We start from the raw sequence: 24258 nt of genomic DNA, 5'->3' as shown, positions 1-24258 counted from the left end.
TCTGAAGACAACACTTGGCAAACAGGCCGGGAGGGGAAGCGGTGTGTGGCCTTGTTGGGAATCCTCCATTTGGATTTCAGCTATCACAGTATTTCTTCATGTGAAGTTGGCTTTAGAGTCAGAGCTTCTGATAGAACAGCCCCCCCATGATGTTTAGTCAATCGCTATTTCTGGTGTTTGAACAAAGATAAGATCAAACAGGTGGTGTTAGTCTTTTTTTAATCCCAACTTCCTTCATCTTGAGCAACTCAACTGTGGGTACATCTTAAAAAAGAAGCTGACGGAATGAGAAACCAGATGACAAGAAGGTAGCCAAGAAACAACAATGCAAACTGACCAAAGACTAACGAGGACTAACGAGGGACAGGTGACAGCAGGCTCTGATGAGCAACAGGTGAGTCTCATCAGGACAATCACACAGGTGGGAAACACACAGGGGCAGGAAGCAAAGTGGGATGAAATGGAAGAAGGATGAGTATTTTAAAACACACAAAAACAAACAAAGACTACACGGGCCTCATTTGTCAAACATCTCCCTCCAGGCTAACACACATGCTGTGTTACAAATCAGCCAATAACAACAGCCACGTTTTACACCACGGGTGCAAAAATCAGCAATTGGAGCGAGGTCAGCCAGTCCGGGTGTTAATCAAATTCGAGCAGCTGGTTTTGGTTCATTTCTCCTGACCAGAAAACCCAATGGGGAAAAAAGTGACATGACGTGTCGAGATAAATGCATGGGAAAGCCAAGAGTTGGGCGATGGGAGCACTTGTGTTTCCAAACCAGCTGATTGCAGTGGAAATATTGAATATACTGCACATCTTTCTTTTGCCCACAAATATGAAATAGACTTTTAAATGTTTTCCCCTGTAGCAACTGATTTGTTTTCTTCAATCTCACACTGTGTGGGTTGTTGCAGAGCAGCGGCACAGGAAGAGAAGGATGAAACAGAAGAGAGAAGATGAAAGCAGCAGCTCTCAGGTGGAGGCATCAGAGGAGACATGTTGCCACATCCTGCCTCGCTTTCTGGCAACGTGACCTCCCAGACCAGAGGAATTCGTAATAGCTGAGCACACACACGTCTGCTAGACACCGTGCATGTGAGGGCAGAGCGATTGTGGTAATGTGCTTATTTTCTTCAGGCAAAAAAAAACAACCAAACAACAGAACTAACATGTTCAACACAGCCGGATTAATGAGTAAGACTTGTGCAAGCTATACTACAGCCATGCAGCACATAGCATGAAAAGTGTTCGGTCATCTTTTCATCTTGTCTCAACAAAGTAGAGAATAGAGGCAGCGCGTTGTTGAGCTCTGTCTCGATGACTCCACATGCAAGAACTCTCCGAGTGGCTCATCAAAGCGTGTCTAGATTGGCCAAAATAGCTGCATGCAGATTTAGATACTGCACCACCCTAAATGCCATTGGGGTGTGGGCATTAACAGATGCAGCCGGGCTGAACCACAGACAGACAGACCAACTTTAGAAACTGAAAGGGCTTTCTCAGCTGTTGCCTCCGTCTCCGGTCTCCATCCCCCCCCCCCCCCCCCCCCCCCCACAGCCACATCATTGTGTCTCATTAATCCAACAACAGGCGACGCGAAGCCTTCCACAGCTCAATTCACTTTACGTGCTCCGTGCCGACACAATACCAGCACTATTCAGACGATATCAGACGGGATTAAACACAACTTTGGGGACATTTTAAAAGCTGACACTTTCTTCTTGGACCAGATGAAATACTACTGGCCAACACAGTCCTGCACCCGTGGCCATCCATCAAAAGCTTATCTGTGTGGGTCGGTTGCCAAAACAAATCACTTGTTGACTGCATTTGCAGTCTAATGGTAATAAACATGATTTTCCAGTAATCCCAGATAAAAATGATGATGGGGGGGGGGGGGGGGGGGGTGTTGGCTTTTCACTCCTTTCTGAGATGGTCAGATAAACCAAAACTAGCACGGGATGGAAGAATATGCTGCTGCTGATGGCGCAAATGTGAAGGAGGGTAACAGGAGAAGACGTGCCGGTGGGGAGAAGAAGGACGAGAGAATGAAACGGAGGAAATGGGGAAGCAGAGAAATCCATTTGGAATGTCTGACTCAGGAGAGAAATGGAAAAAAAAAATGTATTTTAATTGGCAGCTGAGCATGGGGAGGTAGGAGGAGGAGGAATGGTAAGCGTTAAGAAACGGGTGTAGTGTTAGTCGAGCAGACAGATGCATCGGGGGGGGGGGGGGGGGGGGGAAGAACGTGTGAAGAAACAAAGACAAATTGAAAAGGGGAATGAAGACAACAGAAAAACAAGCTGAATGCCTGACTCTCAGTTCCACGCTGTTTGTTGTGGCAGGCTCTTGCCAAGGGAATTTCCTGATTATCTTTTAAAAGTGGGTTTGTTTCATGCAAGGAAATATTCACCCGCACAGCTACTGGAGACGGCAGACAGACACACGATACCCCTGGGGAACAAAATGTTGATAGATTATAAGTAAGTTGTACTCCTGCTCTACTTGAAAAACAATGTTTTGTCGCTTAAACCTGCACCTTCTGTTAATGCGCAGTCTACAAACAGGCAGCTCACTGCATTTGCATCACACTGGGTAACACAGCCCAGTGACTCCAGCAACAGCAGGTAGACTCGACCATATGTCATCTGAGGCATGGCAGGGGTCAAGGGTCGGCTCGCTGCTAGTGATTACCTGCTGAAGCGTGCTGCTTCGGTCCTCCGTGTTTGTTTGCGTAGCCGTGGTGACAGTGCAACAAGCTGCACACGCACATCCCATCTGCATCCCCATGCCAGTTTTATCATCAACTGGCCATGAGATCAGAAATAAGTAAAATATTTAAGATGAAACAAAATAAAATTCATGATCAAATAAAGCTGGCTAAATAGTTTTAGGGCTTCAATTCAAAAGATTTGTCTTTCCTTGAGAATAAATGCGTGTGTGGGAGGAGGAGTTTGCTTTAGACCATAGCCAAGAAGATCTTTAAAGAGGCTAGCCTCGCCTTTTATCTGTCCCACCACAAGGCCATCAGGGAGAGCTCTGTGCTTTGGGGTTTATGGGAAGGTCTGAACTTAAAATGAGGTGAAAAAATCCGAACAAGCCTCATAAAGAAATACAGAAACGGTCAAGATTTTGTGAGGTAAAAAACCACACAAGGTGCAGTCGGTCTCATGAGCTAAAAGCTCACATAGGTTCACATGAGATATCCCACTGTGTATTAATCAATGCTAATTTTTACCAGCTCACTCTGGAGCCGGAGTTTTGTCTGTGAGTGTGCTTTTGCATATGTGTGATTTGTGTTTGAGTCTTCCTGTGTGTGTGTGTGTGTGTGTGTGTGTGTGTGTGTGTGTGTGCGTTGGTGTTTTGTGTTTGTAATCAGCGGGCAGCTTGCTCTGTCACCGTGTGGCCCTTTGTGACTCGCATGAGGAATGAGTTGAGGGGAGGTGTGGGTCAAAGGTCTGACAAAGGGGATAACCTTCTCTTTTTGCTGCAACTGTCACACTTCACGGCCGCTCTTTCATTCATACTGTGAACAGGTGCACCACGGTAATGCTCTTTGTCTTTGTGCATCAAAGAATTGTTTGACACTTTGGGAAGTACGCTTATCCGTTATCATGGCAGATAAGAAGATTGTGACGCTCTCACATCTGTCCACTACAGCCAGTAGCCGGTTAGCTTAGCTTAGCACAGATACTGGAAACAGCCAGCCAACTGCTCAGAGCCAATATGGAGAGGAGATAAAACTGCTAATTGTCCTCGTTAGGTAGAAGGTGAATTTCTCAACCATTTGACATCCGACTGTTTCCAGACTGCCAGATGCTGCTCTGGCTCAATAGGATTCCGTGTTTTTAAAAATATTTATAAAAAGTGTTGCAAATTTGCATAGCTGTTGCTATGAATAGTTTTGATGTGAGTTATTCGCATCCCAGTATTTTGCATTTATTCAGAATGATATATGTTTAGAGAGCCAAAGCCGGTAAGGATAAAAACTAATGAAGGAAAACTTCCTTAAAGGTGGTTCACCGAAATTAGATACAAGTACAACAAATAATGGCTGCAGTTTAAGATTGTACAATACAAGAGAGTTGGACTGAAAGTACAGCATCTCAACAATGAATTTGTTGAGTACATTTCACAGCCCATTTAATCATGAAATCAATTGTGTTCCAGTAGTGAATTCTACTTCATGGTGGCATTAGAGGAAATGTGAGCTGGTCACCAAAGTCCCTGGGAATTACCCTCTGAGCAGAGAATAAGTACAGCAAATGTGTTGAAAATCAAGCCATGAAGTTTTGATGTACCTGGAGACTTGGACCAAAGTGTTGGTCAGGTGCTGGTAGAGGGTCCGGGGGTCCGCAAAATATAGGAATCATCCTCTGGGGACCATGCAGAGCCAAAAATGTCTCCGTCCAAAATATATTTGCCAGTAACAACCAACTTTAACACCGAAAGCACACACAAAATGGACTTGAGTTATACAAACAATAATAACTGCATTTCCTTTCGTGAACTGCAGCTGATCCACAGCTCAGAAATCTATTTTCTGTTATTTATTTTCTACTTCCTTCAAAGCCTCAGAGAGGTGAAACAGTGATGAGGAGGGTTTGGACCATCATCTTTCTTTTCCACGGAGTCATTTACGAGCCTGCTACTGTTATCCTGTGTTTTGTTCCCATCCACACAAACAAATACTTCCTCAGTAAATCAAGAGGCCACCTCGAGCACTCCCCCTATGAACTTAAACGAGAATCCGGCAGCTCATTCGCTCCCATCATTTTAGTTCATTTGCTTTTGCCCTTGCAAGACCTCCCACGGAGACACCTAGACTTAAGTGTGCACTCATATGTGTGTGTTTCCACTGGATTGGCACTCGAGGACCCAACGGCTATGACTTACAGCTCACGTCGACAGCCAGTTATTCATGCGTCCCTCCAGGCCTCTCTGTTAAAACTGCCCTCTTTATCACACCCCTCAGCTTTTCAGCCGATAACATCACAAATCAGACGAGCTGCCAATGAATCAAACATTACTTTACTCCGACAGTCTAAATTTTCCACAGGAAGGAATCTGTTTTGCTGCCTTTAAACAGAAGTGAGCGCTCCGGTTTACTCCTGCAATGTTGAACTGGTGATAACAGAAGGTGTCAAAGTCAAATGAATTTATCTTTAAAGGATAAAGAGCTGGAGGGTGTCCAGCTTCCAGTGGGCTGCAGCTCTTTCCTCAGGCTGAATGGGAACATAAAACACCCTCCATAGCCGCCCTCCAGCCCAACGTCTGTGGCCACGCTGAGGGCGTGTCCCCGCTTTGATGGGACACCCGCCCTAGACGGGCCTTCCTCTAACTCGAAACCCTGAAACCCCACAAATAAAATCAAGGGTTAGCACCATCTGGCTTTAACTTCTCCCTGATCAATTCCAACTGTTTGTCTGGGATTATGATTTTGGTGAGACGTGTTGGGTTTATGATCTTTGAAACCAGACTTGGATTTCCATGTATTGGGTCACAAAGCCTATACACATCTTTATCTTCATTCATAGTATTTATTATAGACAGGGCTTCTTGTGTTAACAGACACTGAATAACTCTTTTGTCTCTCTTCCTGGTCTATTGAGTCCGTAGAAGAGCGGACCATCGCCACTGTGGGACGGGGTAATGTGCTTCTCTGCTGCCATTCGCCTCTGTGGCCACGACCCTGAGCCCATGCGAGCATGTTTCTCACACCCCTCACTCCAGCTGGGGGAACAGGAAGCGCCTCCTCTTGTCTGCGACTGCGACCGTCGTCGAGCTGTTGTGTCTCGTGAGCGTTGCGATGGCAAAGTGTAGGGATGGCAAGAATGCAGCACCCAGTTGCTGGATCTCGAGGAATCCCCCTGCTGACGCAAAGCCAGGCCGGAGGAATCTGCTGCCACATCAACGTTAAACCAGAGACAAGACTCAGACTCCAGCGATGAAGACGGATGAATCATTTTGAGACTACAGATCTCTTCATTGTTTAAATAAAGACCGGCCTCAGGGCCTTTTTTTTTTTTACCACATGAAGAAACGTGTGAACAGAAGCCTTACAGTCATGTCACATGCTCTCATTATTAAGAATTAGCTGTCTAAATGAGGTTCTTGTTCAAAGATCATCATTTTACTAAATGATTGGATAAGATGTGATTTTCTCAGCAATGGTAGGTTGTGTAAAGATGGTTTTATAATCACACAAAGGACACAAGAAAAAACTCCCATGCAAAGGAGAATACCCCAAATCTAGTCTGACATCTCTCTCATGTTAGAGTTTTCCAGCACCTTTGATGTCATTTCACCTTTGTCTGGACGTTCAACGTTAATGAGGAGAGCAGCACATGTCCACTGCAGTATGTGATCCAAGGCACTGATCAAAGAGCTTAGAGACAGATCAGTCATATGATCTGGCTGAGTCGACTGTGAGACTCAAGACAGCCAAGACGATTCGTGAATTAAATCAATTCAAAGCTCTCAATGATGAGGTCCAGAAGTGTGTTTCCTTTACTGCTATTATGCGCTTACATTTCCAGAAAAATACATTTCCACATGTATTCAAGATGAAGTATATCTCTTTGTCATCTTTAAAGGATTTTCTGACAGAAAGAAACAGTGTTTGTCAGTGCAAGTATAACATGAAAGCTGTGATAATCTCCGAACAACACACAAGATTAAACCAGTGATTTCCAACCTGTTTGGCTTGCGACCCCTGACAAGAATTATCTCTGTTGTTGGGCTCTCTTGTTTTGTTTCAGATGTCTTTGAGTTTTTCAGCATTTTTTCCAGTTTTTCTTCTTTCCTTTTCCATTAATCATCACCTGACCTCAAATGTGTCTTGTGACCTTTCAGAGGGGCCAGACCCCTTTAGGTTGGGAACCACTGGATTAAACGACTTAACTGCATATAAAGTATCTCCACCTGGAGCAGCTACAGCATTAAAAGTACTTTTACTTTTGACACTTTAATTACATTTAGTGGACGATACTTCTGTACTTTTACAGTAGTACGATTTTGAATGCTTGTAATTACTTGTAATTGAGTATCTTTACATCACTTTCACATCAGAAAAGGATCTGTCTACTTCTTCCGTCAGTGGAGGCTCTGCAGCACATACCCAGAAGCTAAGTGGTCGACCTGTCGAGCCTTTGTGATGGATCACTTATCTAAAAAAGCATTAAGATGATTTGTTAACATTACTAAAGCCATTCGTTATAACTTATAAACACCGTGGACAGTATAGCCTCCCTTAAAGAGACTAATGACACTTACGAACCTCACAAGTCAAGAAACAAAAGTGTTATTTGACTGTCTCAGTTTACTGTAAGTGAAAGGGCGGGGAGGACATGAACGCCTAATGTGTTCCGACACACTAATCCCGTCACCTTCCTGAAATGAGCCGTAAACAAGGCAGGAATGTGAAGGTGAGTTCACAACAGCTCGATGAGCAGAAACTAAAAGCAGCTGGAATGCTATTGAGAGTCAAACTGGCCCATCTGCTCAGTATGGTGCCCATATTAGGCCGTAACGCCATGGCATTCCCCTCATGCCCGCCATGGAGATTGCCACGCTTGTCACTCCCAGAATTCAACTTGAGTTCTTGGTTATGAGAAGTCACGGAAAAAACAAAACATCATTACATAACCAGCAGCTAATAATCGTGCGTTTGGGCTTCTCTCCTCCTCTGACGCTATCTGCTGCCGCCACAGAACGTCTGTTTGAACCCAAATTATAGGACAAAAAGTTCTTATATAATAATTACTAAGCTGCTGGAGGACTTCTACCCGGAGGATCATGCAGCACAGCACGTTTCCCAGAGCTTTCTATTGACCTTTGCTCTGTCGTCTCATAAATGCAGGACAGATTCAACGGCTGTCTTAAGGGTTGCCTGAGAAATCCGCCAGCATGTCACTGTGACCCCTTCTATCTCTGTCGAACAGAGTATTGGGTACAAGAGGAGGAAGACAGATCTACGTTAGCAATAAAATGAAGGGCCACTGACACGGCAAAATAGGGAGTGATTTGTGATTAGCACGTAGCACCGTTTACAGTAAGCACAAGCACACTTTAAGGACTTGGCTCCTGGTCTTGGTCATTTTATGTGAAGGAAATGATGTTGAGAGGCGATAAGACCCAGATGGAATGTTTTCTATCTGCATCTGCGGCTCGTTTCGGGAGGTTGTGTAGCAAAGGCATTTACATAATCCACTGTTTATTTGGAATGAAAGCTCCTGATAATAAATAACTCTCTCTGGTGAGAAGGGAGCCAAAAAGTGTTTTAGATTGCAAGAGGCATGTTATTCTTCTCTTTCATTTGATATTTTTATGAGAATTTATGATATTTGACTTTAACTTGTGCTCACTCTTTCATGCGGCGCAACATTATCAGCACGTTAGTTCTGTTTCTGGCGCAAACACCAAATGGAAATTTGAAAGCATGTATCAAAGCCAGGAGGTGACCTCAAAGAACCAGGTTTAAGTCAAGATGTCAATCATCCAGCTCCAGACGAAAAAAGAAGAGATGAAAATATAGAATAACCTCTGATCAAGCATAATGTAGCTCAAGTAGAGAGGAGGCACGAAGTCAGAGATCTGACCTATTGGCGTGAGAATAAACTGAACTATTGCACACATTGAACTACGTAAACAATGTAATTTTTTTGCCACATGAAGTTTTGCTTCTAAAATGTCATTTAGCCATGAAATGTAGTTTTCTTTCACTGGCAGTTCTAACCACAGACTAATTGAAATTGACAGGAATTACAGCAGAAATCAAGCAAACGCGTTACCCAGATACTCCAAGCACTTATGCGATTTACTGTATGTGTGAGATTCAAGGTAGAGTTTTATCTCTGTGTTTATGCAGTCCATGGTAATCTCTGTTTCACTGCAGCTTTTTTTGAAATGTAGCATAAACAGAAACCATTGAGGAGTCAACCAATGAGAACGCCACCGTGTTGGAAAAACACCAAACAATGACAACCCGGGAACAGGTATGTTAGGAATGAAGACAGGTGACATTTCTTTCTATTCGGGCGTGTGAGAGAAGTGTTGAGTAGCAATAGCAAGGATTAACCGAGGAGAGAGGCGGTAATAGGCGTTTAGCGGGTTTGCATACCGCAGGTGTAAATTGTTAAGTCATTGTGTTCTTCGCTCCTGGGAACTGAAAGGCGTGGCAGCGTTAATGCAGCTGTGGTATGGGCTGGGGGAAAAAAAACTGTGTTGTATTCTTGTTCTTTTCTTGAGGGGACATCTATTGACAGGCTGCCTGCCAGAGTTCCACTGCAGCTTCCTTTTAACTGCAAGCTTATGCAAGCTAATAAAATATAGGTGGGGTATCCTCGAGCAGCAGAAAACAAAAGAAAACAGCAACAATGCAGATGTTTGGACAAATATCAGATCAAGAATTTATTATTCAGGTCTGAGCACTGCATATCACATTTGAGAGCCAGGGGAAGTGGGTTTGCTGTGAGCACACAGGAAAGAGCTTCAGAATAAGAGAGACAGGATGAACAGCAAAATGCAAAAAAAAATGCTAATCTTTTTTTTTTTTAAATGTTTGTAATGGTGTGGTGTTTGTGTTTGTGGGAAGGTCTTTTGAGGAAGTCTTGTCACTTACTGTCATGCATGCTCACACAATGCCGCATGTTATGTCTACTCACTTAGTTACAGTGTGTCCAGAACCAGATGTAAACAGATGGTTTCCTGGTAACCAGGTGGTGGGCGGAGCGCGCCACTGATTTCAGTGTCTGTTAGAGGGCAAGTGACAGTGAAGACACAGAGAGAGAGGAGAAGGAGACGTTTGGCGTGAGAACTGTGCCGAGTGCGAGGGCTAGTGCGAAAACATGCCTGCATTTACTTCCAGAGAACCGTGTTGATGTGATAGCGGGTAAATACCAGCATGACTGAGTCACTTGCCGTGCCCCAACACACCACCCATCACTTCAGTTCACCACATCACAGGTGAGGTACCGATGCATGGAGTGCCTGGCATTCTCCACCGGCTGCACCTGGAGCGGCGAGACGGAGAGCCAGGAAAGAAGATGTGAAATCACTGGAATGTGTGTGATTGGACAATTTCACAGTAAAGAAATAATATTTAATACACCCAGTATTCATATTTGATTTTAGATAGGATTCCCTGTCCATTCACATTCAACCATTGTAGCCCCCTGAAGCTGCCCAGTGCGACCGTACTCGTCTGCTGTCTCCAACTCTATTTACTCAGCCAGAACGGGGCTTTGACCCAGCAAATGCATGCACGCTGGTTCTGTCCCGCGCTGACCTCCGGCTGAAGCCGCGACTATACGACTTCGGCGCTCTGAGCTAAATACAGGTCAGGTCTAGTCTCCGGACAGAATCGAGCGCCTGAAGGCCGAGAAAAGAGCAGGAACAGGATGTCCCGGAGGGAAAGAATGCCTCGAGCGGTTGACTGAAGACGGAGGGGCCATTTCCCATGACACAATCATCGCTACTTCCTGGAGCTCTGAGGCTTTTGTACACAAACTGGTCCTTGTGGAATGCAAACCCTGGCAGGTCAGGCGGTGGCCCTGAGGGTTACAGCTGACGTAAAGCTGCATGTCCAGCAGGCAACCATTAACCCTGCGTCCCATATATCAACCAACAAACTCTGGGGAAATACACGTGCATAAGACATGACGCCCTAATCCCCTCTCAGGACACGACCTGAGTGACCTTTCACCTTGCTTCGGGATGGAAGTTTGGCCAGACCCCTCCCTTTGGCCCACAGGATACACTGTAATGTACTCGCACTTGAAATATTGACGACTAAACAGTATTTGTCTTTTCTCCCGTCTTCATGGAGCACCACAAATGATGGTCTTGCAGCTCTGTCATTAGTAACAGTTTCAGACAGATTGCATTTCTCTCATTAAGAATATAACTGGCAAGTACAATTCTAAAAGGATCAGGAGGGAACAATAATAAAGTTCGAGCTTGTTCTATCAAAGGAAATTCTATTCTGTACATTGGACATTTAAAACGTGCTGATTCGGGCCTCCGTGTCGGTGTGGTCATACTTTCCACACATCCTCTCCTGTTTCAGCCGTGATGATTTTACCATCCCACTCCCTCATATGCTGCCTTGTGAAACACGCTCGGTGCATTTCTCAGGCTCTCCCTTTACCCTTTATTGAAGTAAAGCTGCCATTCGCCGTCAGAGCGGTCGGAGCCACATCTCTCATCAGGCGGCGGTTTATAAGGACCTTAAGTTACAGCTCCTTGGTTTGCGTTTTTTTATCACCCTGGATTAAATTCTCAGAGCAGGGAATTCTTCCGATCTCTCGCTCCAGTCCCGGCTGTCCTGGAGGCTGGATATAGGTTCTATTTTGTACCACATATCCCTGCCATGCTATATCCAACTGCAACAGACACAAAGGAATATCTTCACTCAAAACAGTTTACTTTGGACATTTGCCATACCAGTGAGCAAAGAGCTGCTTACATGCACACACATACTAGAAGAAAGTCTAGAGGCCCCAAAATAACATGTCTCCAGACAAAACGTTGGTAAAAAAAAGCAAAAGAGTCGAGAGGCTGCAGAGTTTGATAAAATATGATAGCTAAAAAGATTAATATGAAATGTATCTAGTGTGTGTTCAGAAGAGAGGCAGGAAAAGGTCACAGACACAGTAACTCTACCTCATCAGATGCAGACGCACCGTTATAATCATAAAATCCATCAAGTCCAGACCAAAGAACTCAAACGGAGGTTTTAACAAAGCGAAACAAAAGCCTCTCTGACAGATAGAGAGGAATACATTCGATAATGTGAACGCTGCGGTATGAACTCCATGGCATGGGGACAACACCGATCCAAACATGACATTTCTGTCACATTTCTGTCTTCTATATCCTTATTTTAATATTTTAACCTTCAGACAACAATTTCAACCATTGCTTAGAGCTATTTTCATCAATTTATCAATTGAATCGACTGTTTATCTATTACTTTTAGCTAACTATTTTAACTGTTTTATTTGTTTGTACTTTTAGCTCACAGTTTCTATATGACTATTTTTCACACACTCCGTGAAGGTGCTCAGAACGCGGACATATTTGTTGAATCAATTTGGATTTTATCACACTTACCGCCTGGCAACTACAGTATTAAATCAGTGAGGTAGAGTTTACTGGAAATTGTGTCTCACGTTCGTACTATCTTCAACAACACATGTGAAGTTACGTGATACCGTACCACACAGTAGATAGTTCTTGTTAAATCTTGTGTTTTGCTCCAGATACGCTGTATCTTATTCTAAAGTCAAAGGGAGGCTTTATTTTCTCAACGTCCTCCATCAGAGATAGCCCTGTCTCCTCTCTCTTACCCGGCTGATGTAGATCCAACCTTGGCTGCTACTGTATTTGCTGATAACAAGAATGACTGACCTCTTTTTCGGTAAAGAACAAGTTTGATATTATCAGCTTCAAAAGGCCAATTAACTGTTTTATTTTGCACCTGAAAAGTGAGGCAGCATCTCTGAGAAACGATTTGCATTAATTCAGCTTGGCCTTAAATGCCCTGAGTAAACAACAGCCTAATTTTACTTTGTTGCCAGGTACAGCGTAACATTTCAGCTTCGCCACAGCCACCGCGGCACGTCTTCAACGGTTTCACTTCTGCTCGTCACTCTCACACGGGACATCCTGTCGAGCACATCTGCTCGGGCTGCCAGACCACGTGTTGTGTCTGCATCGTGCACTCATTTACCTGTGTCTGTCCTGGAATAGCACGGCCTAATGTGACCTGGTCCTGCACACCAGGGTGAGCACATGAACGAACTGACACTGGAGAGCTGTTACGAAGCAGCAGCAGATATCTTATTCGCTATTATGGCGCAGAATCCACAACTTCCGGCAAACACTTGCACCTTTCTCCCAAAAAGGACTCACAGCTGTGCATGTGGGATGTAAGGTCTTCAGAAGTCTGTTTACATTTGGGTCAATCTTGTCCAGGAGGTGTTTTAAAAGCCTCCCTTCGATCTTCTCTTGGTAATTACTGGGCCTCAGGGAGACGATGGCCCCATTTAGCAGCAAGCTCCCTATACTGCATTGACCATGTAGCATAGACTGCAGCATGCTGCCAGGATGGATACAGAGACAACTGATGGAGGAGGTGAAGCCCATAAGTGTCTGCATGGTTCACAGAGAGAAAAGAAGATGAATTTCTACTTTCGGGTACATGTTTCATGACCCTGAACAAGGGTTTTAATGAAAAAACCCCGAATGGATGCACACAGGATACCATAAAACAGCTCAAACTCAGCAACGTCTGAGGTCAGGCGGTTCAAGATTTTGAACAATGCTTGGGAGTCGTAGATATTCGAGAGAGGTTCAAGGCCCTGCTGTTATCTGTCCCACAGACTCTGGGACAGCGGCCAAGCCGATGCCATCTCCAGAGAAGGAACGCAGCAAAATGGCAGGAAATTCCTACTTGGTTTGCTCTCATCAGCGGGAGAAATTCTTTCAAATGAGGCCGCTGAAATGTCGCACGAATATGCGAGTTCTTTTGACCGGTCAGAAACACAGCTGTAGGAGTACGCACGTGGGACGGAGAACCAGTTTAAATGCAGAAACATGGCAACGAGGCACAAAAGAGGAAGAAGATAGGAGAGGGACCGTGACATAGAATAAAGTCAAATTTCATATTCATATTCTAGACTCTATATTTTATATTTCCTGAGAAGAAATCACACTTCTTTTACCTAAGAATTCATCCAAACCCAGCACTATGTCCAGTGTTTCTTGACAGTTTGATCAGATGCAATGTTCTAGTCAGTCCATGGTTCTGCTAGACTTTACACAAGCTCCGACAGATGAGTGGTTTGAACATGAGGATTTGGCGCCACCCAGTGAAAACTGCATATAATGGCATCTTGTTGTCACACAACTTATTTTCCAGTTACTGCGCAGCACTTGCACGATGGATTCATGTGGATTAAGAGACACTTCTGGAGCTTGGCTTTGGTCAGAACTTCTTGCTCTAAAATGGGCCACGGTTCCTCTCAAAAACACTGAAAAGCATCTTTAGTTGAGCACTAGGGTCTCTTGACGCAACACTGTTAGCTTTTGCAGTAAGTTTACTATACAGAATTACACAAAATGCCAAATCAACTTACCACAAAACATCTTGACAGGTAGTCACTGTAATTTGCACAGCATTGCCATTACATTAGGATATTGCTTCTGGAATTCTAATCCTCCTAAAAAGGGCAGAAAGACCAGTTTGCTTACCAACACTTGACCCTCAGGTAACGTCAGTGGTAAGGTCTGCCTCTCCACTACTTAAAGAATCAATAACAGTAAAGTACATCATGTTAGTTGTTACTAACCCTTTCTGCCGTATCCTAGTGCTCTAGATTAGATTAAATCTTGAAAGGGCAAGATGAACTTCAGACTAGCAAGTGCTGTGACTACTGAAATAAAATGTCTGACAGTGACCGAATAGCAACACTCGAGGTCAACACCAACATGGAAGATAATTCCTAATCTTGGGAACAGCGTGTAAGAGGGAAATAATCTCAGATCAAAGCTCCGCTTACTAGCTTTTTCAGAGCTTTCATCGTCTGACGAAAACCACGCGATGTGGTCAAAAGCTCAGAATGTGACTTTTTAATTGAAATGACTTCGTCACACATTTAAAGAAGGCATCAGCAAACGACAACTCTCTGTGAGACATAACCTAAAATAACAATTTCTCTCCCGAGCTTGGGGAAAGGATGCAAGGTCTCCAAATCTGATCTCATGAGAACAGCGCTCGACAATTTCCCTCCTCGACCCCTTGAACTCACGCCCATTGTGCTCCTTGCTGGCTGTCCTCAGCTCATTGTTCGATGCGGTCAATGGAGCAGCCAGCAAAGAGGCCAGTGTGACCGATATCATGATGCGTTGCTGCCACCTGGTGCATACATGTAGTGCAATTTAAAAGGAGTGCATGATCTGTAATTGTTCCCATGAAAGCTAAACTTATTTGAACTAAATCAGGACAGTCGACACCTCCAAAAATGTAATATACTCTCACACCACCGATCATTGACGTCAGTGGAAGTTTACACAAGCACCCCCGACAAAGCCACCAATGTTTCCCACGTGTCTCAATATAAAAATAAAATCAACTACACCAACAAGGACGTGTGAAAAGATGGGAGGACTCCAGGTGGCCGATAAGATGTTTAGGATTGACTGGCCTTGTGATAGAGAAATATGTGAAAACACTGAGAAGGAGAGCTTTCACATGCCTCCATCTTACCCTCTGCTGTCCAGCTGCTCTCTCCTGAAGCAGACAGTCGGCGGCTCCATGGACAAGAAGGTGGTGCTGATCACGGGCTGCTCGTCGGGAATCGGTCTCAGCCTGGCTGTCCGGTTAGCCTCCGACCCAAACAAGACATTCAAAGGTAACCACCGCTGTCTCTGTCTATTATCGCATTCCTCGTGTCTGCACTGGGTCAGGAACTGTTGACGTTAAAGACCTTCTAAGCCCAGGGAGACACTGTACAGTGTGGTACTTTGACACTGCAACCAGAGGTTTTCTGAAAGATGTATGTGATCTGTATGAATAGCGAAACATTTCAAAGTGAAATCTGTATCAAGACACGCCACTACATGCTTTCTGTTTAGTGTATGCCACGATGAGAAACATGGCCAAGAAGGAGCGTCTTTTAGAGTGCGTGAAAAGCCTGCACAAGGACACCTTGGACATACTCCAAATGGACGTGACCGTCCGGCAGTCCATCCTGGACGCGAGGGACAGGGTTGTGGAGAAACGAGTGGACATTCTGGGTACGCTCCCGTGTCGTCGGCGTGTTCTCGTTAAGATTGTAATGTGTGTGTGTGTGTGTGTGTGCGTTGATGGGCTTACCCTCGCTGCCCGCAGTGTGTAATGCCGGAGTGGGTTTGACGGGGCCGCTGGAGGTGCAGTCCTTGGACTCGATGAGGCAGATCCTGGAGGTCAACCTCTTCGGTACCATCCAGACCATCCAGGCTTTCCTGCCAGACATGAAGGCTCAGGGCCAAGGCCGCATTCTGGTCACCGGGAGCACGGGAGGGCTTCAAGGTGAGTGGAGCACATGGGTCGAGGAATCGCTGGACGTCAACAGCGTGTTTCCGCACGTGCAGTTTTTCTAATGATTTTGGCGGGAATCCCAAGAACAAATCGCAGTCGATGCTCGCTGCCGTGCATGAAATTGCCTAAACAAGCCATCTTCGTGCTTCACGCTCTCTTGCAGGTCTGCCCTTTAATGAGGTGTACTGTGCCAGTAAGTTTGCGATAGAGGGAGCATGTGAGAGCCTGGCTGTCCTCCTGCAACACTTCAATATCCAGTGAGTTTTAATGTTTGCTTATCTTCTTTCCCCTTAGTTTTAGAGGCTGTTAACTGTAAACGTTGACTGTGCTTTTCATCCCTGCAGCGTGAGTCTCATCGAGTGTGGTCCAGTCAACACCGACTTCCTGGTCAACCTGCAGAGGGCAGAGCTCGGGGACACGTCTCTCCAGCAGGTGGACGCCCTCACCCTCAGCCTCTATGAAAAATACCTGCAGCACTGCGGCTCCGTTTTCCAAAACGCAGCGCAGGACACCGAGGACATCGTGAAGGTGCGTCAAAGATGAGGTCAAGTTTTATTTAGACAGAGGTTTGCAGCAGTTTGCAGCAGTTTGGAAAAAGTGCAAATAGAGAGAGTGCAAGATTCAATAAACAGATATCCAAGATGTACTCGTTCTTCTCCGTAAAGGATCAGAATGCTGCGATAGTTTGAGTTTATCACAGCAAATTGACAAAAGTTAGTGTGCCAATTTAGGAGCGCTGCTACATTTAAGCCTGTGGTGTGTTTGTTTTTGTCTCCAAGGTGTTCCTGGAGGCCATCCAGTCACACTGCCCTGCTTTCAGATACTTCACCGGGGGAGGGGTGCCACCTCTCACCAAACTGAAGATCACAGATCCAGATGGCTCGCAGTACATCAGTGCTTTGAGCAAAATCATGTTCTCAGCTGAGGAACAATAATTTTCAAGCCACCACTTGCTCTTCTCTTTCTTCATGTGCGCAGGTCAACTCTATTGCTCTTTCAGTTTAGATTACTTGGAATAAAGATGACGCACTGTGACTCACCGGTTTCTCTAAGGGCTGTGAGTTCAGTTTTGTTCGTTCACATGACTTCATGCATCTGTTTTTGTATGTCACTTATCAAAAGTTATATTCCTTATCACAAAGTGAAGTTATAAAAATGAAAATCGATCATTTTTCTGGTTGGTGGAGGAACATTTGAAAAGGGTTTTGAGTGCATTCCTGTCTTCTGATAGTGTTCTTGCCGCACTGGTTGGCATATTTTCACAGGGATCGGCGAGCTTCTCGACTGGTTCCTGCCACCCTGATAAATGTAAAACACTCCAAGAATTCTCTTTCATTTTCAAATCGGCTCGCCCAAGCAACAAGAACAACTTCCTCGCTCTAAAGCATGCAACGAAGAAATGTTTCATTTCTGTTCTCGTGTTTGCTGAACGGCTTGTCTTAAAATGTCCCTTGAGGGGTAAATGAATAAAGCATTTGAACTGAACTGAAACGACGTTGTGCATTATGTACCTTACTTACTTCATGATAGAGGTCAAGTGTCACAGGGAGTATGTTATAGGGAACACAGGAAATACCGATCAAATTCTACATTTTTCCCCAGTAAATATGTATTTATGGCAATGTCCGATTGATAATCAGGAGATACGGTATTTTGTTGAAGTGGAAAAATCACTGTTAACAGCTAGTTTAGTCTGGAAATATCCTTTCACCTAGAAATGTATCATCTCTCTGTCCTCTGGTCCTCTTAACAAATTGTCAGAATATAACAGATGGCGTCATATATTCTGTGGTTCACTCATTGAAATCTAACAGGAAGGCTCTTTAGCGGAGAAGTTTGCACGCTTTAGACAAGTCGTCTTCTATATTTTCTACTGTGGGGCGACATATATGTAGACTCACAGTTAAGTTCTTTGGCTGATTGAATGACGGCCTGTCAATGATTAATACACGTGAACTGAAAATGCATGCTCAGTGACGTCTTTGTATACCAGTGACATCACTGCAGTGACTCCTACGTAGTCGTGAGACAAAAAAATTGCATTAACAGAAGAAAACAATCTAATAGTTATTACTGTAAGTCCTCTATTACCTTTCTATTTCAGTAAAAATCTAAAAGAGGTCATTCAAAAACAACAAAAAGTTAAGAAATGTCTTTCTGAGTTGTTGTAAGTAAATTGTAAAGAGGACGTTTAGCTGCCTCAGTTGGACTTTTGAATCACTGAACTGTATCAGACTGAAGGAGGACCAGCTGGAACAGCAGCCACCTGTGTAATCGTTGGAACAGCCTGGTAAGCCCATGAGTATGTTGTCTTATAACCTGAATGGTTGGCAATGGCATGTCTCTAAACACATTTCATTTCTGGCCTTTGATGGCATGTCTGAGGTTCTTAAATTCCTCCCTGATCAAGTGACTTAATTCCCGTATGAAGATCCTGAGATGGATCCTGCTGTACCTGTTCGGACTGTGTTAACACTGAATGCTGCAGCACCCAGAGGTGTCAGCCTCCAAGAGCATGCAGTATTATGCAGAATAAAGGGAGTTAAGAGCTGGTGTATTAAAATGAAATATAGTTTACTATCACACTGCTATCATAATGTAAACATTTTCATTTAGCCTAATGCTGGTTTTAAAATGACTATTGGCTTCACACAGTTTATTTGATAGATGATGATCTTGATTCCTGTGAAGCAGCAAAGTCCAGGAGAGTCATGTGCACAGCATGTGCTTGATTAGTCACCTTTGGATCACTCAGTCGAAACCTCCCAAAACCCTGTGAACCCAGGAGTCAAATATTTTCAGCGATTTAATCACAAATGCATCATATGGAACAAATGTCCTTACAGTAAGGCAAGGCAAGGCAAGTTTATTTGTATAGCACATTTCAGCAACAAGGCAATTTAAAGTGCTTCACATAAAACCATTAAAAGCAGCAACACATGGCAAAACAATTTCCTTATCTATTTTTGGGTGACAAGAGTAAAAGTATTTGAAACTTGTCTGTCTCAGAGTAAGAGATCCAACTAGTAGACTCATTGTGCATTCCGTAATAACTACTACTAAATACTACTTGTGATACCTTTTTTTATTAGAAATCATGGAAATAATTTACAAAATACATGTGTCTATAAAAAAAAAAAAAAGTATGATTCTGTCCTCTCACTGATGTCCAGCTCCACTTCAATTCACAAATAAGTGATCAATTTAATGCTTTAAACTGGATCCGGCTCTCTGATTGGCTAGAGCCTCCTGTTGCGTCACTGTTTTCTTGATGGGACAAGTGCAGCAGAGTCATCAGTCAGAACAACGCCGGGTTAGAAACACGGACGTCTCCCCTGAGAACCTGCGTCAGTCTTCAAACACACAAACTTCAGCATGACCAGGAGAACGAGCCCGCTTCTCCTCGCGGCGCTGCGGGAGATGTCTGCAGCCCACTCCGCTACAGCCGTGCGAGGAAACGGCAGGAGAGCAAATATCTTGTGAGTGAAAAAATGGGACTTCACGAGCGGAGACGTCGCGCGCGTGACGTTCGGGGAAATACTGACGAAAGAAGTTTCGGTTGAATGTCATGAGTCACGCGTTTATCGAAATGTGGCGGTTGGTGTCATTTTAGACGTTAAACTCACTTTTTTTTTCTCGTCATTTCCCGAATCTGGTTTCTCGTTACCGTATTCACGGGATGTAGTGTGTGGGGGATGTGCGCGAGTGAAGGGTCACGGGTCGACGGTTCAACTTGCAGTCACGAGACTCGGTCCTCTCTCCCTCTTGTGGTAGTTATGCACCTACGTTTCCTCAGTGGAGAAGCATGGGGGGGGGGGGGGGGGGGATGCTTTGCTTTCACTTGAATAGATGCTCATACGGCCCTTTGGGGAATTTACAACCTAAAATACTGAGGGTCAGCTCAGATGGCACAGGTCTCCATCACTGTATTAACACACAAACTCATTGATGTCTTCCCCCTTCAGAAGACACTCGTGGGGCTCCTGTGGGGCCCCGGCGTCGAGGAGGGCCGGCCTGCCTCTCTGCCTCCCCGTCAGCACACCCAGCCGCAGCTTCATCAACCTGGCTTTTCCCACCAGCACACGCAGGATAGAGTACACCGAGTGCCGGACATTAGGGTGAGTGCCCCGAAATGACGTGCAATGTGTTTAAGACCACTGGAATTGAATTAAATACGTGAAATGATGTTGAAGCGGTGACACGGTCTCATCGGATGTGCCTGTGTGTGTGTGTTCAGGTATTCTCCAGAGCAGATGTACAATGTGGTGGCCAGCGTGGACCAGTACCAGCACTTTGTTCCCTGGTGCAAGAAGTCTCGGGTCACCAAGGGACAGAGCGGTGACGTCCGGGCGGACCTCGAAATAGGTTTCCCCCCCATTGTGGAGCGCTACACCTCTGAGGTCACCGTCGTCCCAAACCACCAAGTCAGGGTAAGCCCCAGAAAACAACCATTACAAATATTATTCTCTAAAAAACAATATACCCAGCGTATTGCCTTAGTCAATGATGATGAAGGAGTCCTTTTTTTTTGTAACAGGCCGTGTGTACTGACGGATCCCTCTTCAGCCATCTTGAAACAATATGGAAGTTTGCCCCTGCAGACCAAGACCTACCAGCCTCCTGCAAAGTGGATTTCTATGTAAGTGTAAATCCAGTTTTTGCAGCAGCCACAGTCGTTGGAATTGGAAGTCGAATTCTGCACTGAAAATAGAGTAATGTAAACAATTAAAATGAGTCAAATAGCAGCGACATTATTATCGTAAACAAACCCACTGATCAAAATACAATAACTTTCCCATGGGACTTAAGGGATCAGATCGCTTGCTTAAAGAGAGACTAATTCCAGGTCTTCGCTCCTGTACTGTTGTGAATGGATGACTGACTCAAAGGAAGTGTTGGGTCAAATCTCATTATGCTCTAAATTTGGTCTCCAGTAGCACGCTGGTGTCCCAGGAGGCCTGAAATAGCTGTCAGGGAACCGTGTAAAGGAGCTGCTGGGAGGCGGTTTGAGCAAAGATGCTGGCTCAGGTGACCTCAGGGTCAACCAGGAAGCAGTTGGATTTCAGTAGAACATGTTGGATAAGATGGACATTTAAAGGAAGTGAAAGTCTGACGGTCAAAAGCGACTTTGAACTCGGCCAAAGACGTCTCTAGTTGTGATTTATACAATAAAGTCACCAACTTGTTTGTCCCCCTCCTGTGTCCTCTGTAGGTTTCGTTTGAGTTCAAGTCTCTTTTGCACTCTCAGCTGGCCAGAATCTTCTTTGACGAAGTGGTCAAACAGATGGTCAATGCCTTCGAGTCACGAGCTGCGACGCTGTATAGCAGCCAGCAGGAGGCGCCATCGAGGAGGCGGTCGACATGAGGCCTCCACGCTCCCTTAGACCTTCAACCAAACTCTGCTCTACCTCCTATCAACACTTGTCCTACAGGAAGCTGGTTCTTCTTTTTGCACACGTCCATATTTATTGACTTCCTTGTACATATTTAGTTACTTATAGGTCAGGAATACATGCGTGGTTTGAAATTGTGTTTCTTTGTACGATTGTGGGCTCAACACTAAAACATCTAAAAGGGTTACGAGCCATTTCTTGTTTATCGTTTTTCTTGTCTGTGGAATTAAAAAGCTTTTGTTTTAGTAAATCTATGTCGAAGCGTCATTTATTGCGTTACTATTTTTTATGTGCTGCAAGCAAGGATTTCCAGTGTAGTGGATTGCATCAATATCTGTTTACTCGTTGTTGTGTTTGTGCCAGATTATGAAGGAAAGAAAACGTGTTCAAACAAGCAGGAAAAATAAATCATGTATGGAATCCTGGTAAACAAAAACAGGAGTTAAGTCCTGGTGTTGCAGAGACATACAGATGAGGTCATGTCACAGTGCTTACGCAGACAATAGAAGCTCAGAACTGTTCAAAGATACAATATGAGAAATATTTTAGATGACAAGCAACTTATGTCATGAAGAAAAAAACAACTTCTCAGAGTTGGGTCTGAAACCCTTCTCACAAGTCCGTAGTAGTGGACTTGCATGTGCTGAATACAGGTCTGTTTTACAAAACAAAAGGTGATCGCTACATTAAGGTGTGACCTCTTACAGGTCTGGTCTCTCTTCACACCACACCAGAAGGTTTCACTCACAGAGGTTTGTTAACTAATGTTAAACAGTTCCTGTCTGCACAGAGGTTACTGTTACAGACAACTGGCAGGAATATACACAGGCAATATAGAAGAATACAATTTAAAGATGTAACATTTTTAGCAGCGTGGCATACGGTGTGTTTGAGGTGGAGCTACGGGAAGGAGAGTGATGGTTTTCATGTATCAAATCATTGAGTTCAAAGGTAACGTCTTCAAATAAACACAGCAGAAGAAGAATATTTAATGACTTTTAATATTTATCAAGATAACCTTAAAAACATTGTTTCCTGTGCTTGTTTTCTGTAAATCTTTTAATTTCCTGATAACCAGGGTGCAGTTTGATTTAAGAGTTAAGGCTAACATATTGCACGATGCCCCGTTTAATCAGGTTCAACAGCACTTTGTGAAGTTTACCTTACAATAAAGTAAATACGAACAAATGTTCAAAGTTCGAAGTTCCCCAACTCTATGAATATATTCACTCAAAGAGGTTTATACCAGTATTAGGAAATACCCATTTTTAAATCACTAAACAGTGATTTATAAATGGGTGTTTTGCACAATGTCTTGTGAAGTATAAAAGGGGGATGTTTGACAGAGAGACTGCAGAGAGGCGCAGATCTCAAAACCACAAGGATGAAGAAGATTGCGGTCCTGATTTTAGCGTTCGGCTGCTGCGTATGTCAAGTGGCAGCTCAGGAAAATGACGACAACTTATCCCTCACTTCCATAAGTCAAACCCTGGGAGCGGTGTGGGAGAAGGTTGCAAACATGTCCGAGAAAATAACACTACTGGAATCAAAGTTGCTAAACGCTGAGAGAGAAGTCCTGGAGCTGCGGAGCCTGACTGCAGGTATAGGCTAACAAAGACAAAACATGATTTTATGGGATGTAATATTCATATGTTGTCATTCTTCCCTGCATAAATTCTTACTTTTGATGTGTTTGAGGTAACTTGATGCTCTCAGGCAAACCCCAGGTGGCCTTTTCTGCAGCTCTCAGGGAATCTGGCTCTGGAGACATTGGACCTTTCAACACTAATACCCCACTTAAGTATGAGAAGGTCTTCTCCAACACTGGCAATGGCTACAATCCTTCAACAGGTATGTGTGTGTTAGAGAGAGAGAGAGAGAGAGAGAGAGAGAGAGAGAGAGAGAGAGAGAGAGAGAGACTATATGAGGGTTCGTGAAATTAAAACCAGTCTCTTTATTCTGGCAGGCATTTTCACAGCACTTGTCAGTGGGACGTACTTCTTTCGATTCTCAATGCACAACAGTCATGTTGCCAACTCTGTTGTGTGCCTCAAGAAGAACACCGAACTGCTGGTATGTGTCTGGGACGTTGCACAGAGTGACGTCAATGACATGGGCAGCAATGCCGTAGTCATCGCCCTCCAGGTGGGAGACAACGTGTATGTGGAGCTCCAGGCAACCCGGAAGGTCTATGATGACGCCGGTCACTACAACACCTTCACTGGTTTTCTGCTCTTTGCTGCATAATCTGCAAGAGTCTTCATACTTTTTGCAGTAAAAGTAATATCTCACTTTCTTCATACTGCTAACTGGCAGCTTAGGATGTGCAATCTGTGAAAATGATTGACACGACAGTGTAATGATGTGTCTGGAAACGTAGCAGTAATTTGTTTGAGACGTTGTATCACTAATAAATATCAAGCTTCGTCGGCACAATGCCTTTGTCTCTATTTTCCTCTCATGATGTTTGGATTTCATCATTTCAACAAGCTTACTTACAGTGTGGTTATTAGTTGTGAGGGTAAAAATGCTATAGAAAATACAGAATAATACCGTAGACCGTAGAGCCATCTTCAAACTCGGCAATTTGCTCTCCATTACACTCCTGTATGTAGTTTCATGACAGCATCTTGTTCAGTGGCGACGCTGTCGTGGTGAAGAAATGTGTCCACAGACAGACATATAAATATAAACAGGCAAAGTACTCCAAACCGCCCCTGTGGTTGCTCCTGGAACAGGCGTGATCTCCAGGATCACATTTTGTCACAATGACTC

General features: G+C 44.3%; 3 protein-coding genes across 3 annotated transcripts; all 3 read left to right on the top strand.

The window, feature by feature from the left end:
* Positions 1 to 15325: 15325 nt before the first annotated feature.
* Positions 15326 to 17025, top strand: hsd17b1 (hydroxysteroid (17-beta) dehydrogenase 1; the record flags this gene model as incomplete). The annotated part of the gene is made up of 6 exons (XM_079178082.1): positions 15326 to 15422; positions 15646 to 15807; positions 15902 to 16081; positions 16254 to 16347; positions 16435 to 16618; positions 16870 to 17025. The coding sequence occupies 6 exons, from the start codon at positions 15326 to 15328 to the stop codon at positions 17023 to 17025; spliced, it is 873 nt and encodes a 290-aa protein (XP_079034208.1).
* A 2354-nt stretch (positions 17026 to 19379) lies between these two features.
* On the top strand, positions 19380 to 21700 carry LOC306708867 (coenzyme Q-binding protein COQ10 homolog, mitochondrial). The gene is made up of 5 exons (XM_079176826.1): positions 19380 to 19569; positions 20056 to 20208; positions 20328 to 20520; positions 20628 to 20729; positions 21303 to 21700. The coding sequence occupies exons 1-5, from the start codon at positions 19466 to 19468 to the stop codon at positions 21453 to 21455; spliced, it is 705 nt and encodes a 234-aa protein (XP_079032952.1). The 5' UTR covers positions 19380 to 19465; the 3' UTR covers positions 21456 to 21700.
* A 1256-nt stretch (positions 21701 to 22956) lies between these two features.
* LOC306709215 (complement C1q-like protein 2) lies at positions 22957 to 23730 on the top strand (the record flags this gene model as incomplete). The annotated part of the gene is made up of 3 exons (XM_079177277.1): positions 22957 to 23084; positions 23200 to 23334; positions 23450 to 23730. The coding sequence occupies exons 1-3, from the start codon at positions 23003 to 23005 to the stop codon at positions 23728 to 23730; spliced, it is 498 nt and encodes a 165-aa protein (XP_079033403.1). The 5' UTR covers positions 22957 to 23002.
* Positions 23731 to 24258: the final 528 nt, after the last annotated feature.

The sequence above is a fragment of the Pholis gunnellus genome (assembly GCF_910591455.1).
Source record: "Pholis gunnellus genome assembly, chromosome: 17".
In the NCBI taxonomy this organism is placed as follows: domain Eukaryota; kingdom Metazoa; phylum Chordata; class Actinopteri; order Perciformes; family Pholidae; genus Pholis; species Pholis gunnellus.
Note: the sequence above shows the minus strand (reverse complement) of the source record. Positions and strands in the feature narration are given on the sequence as shown.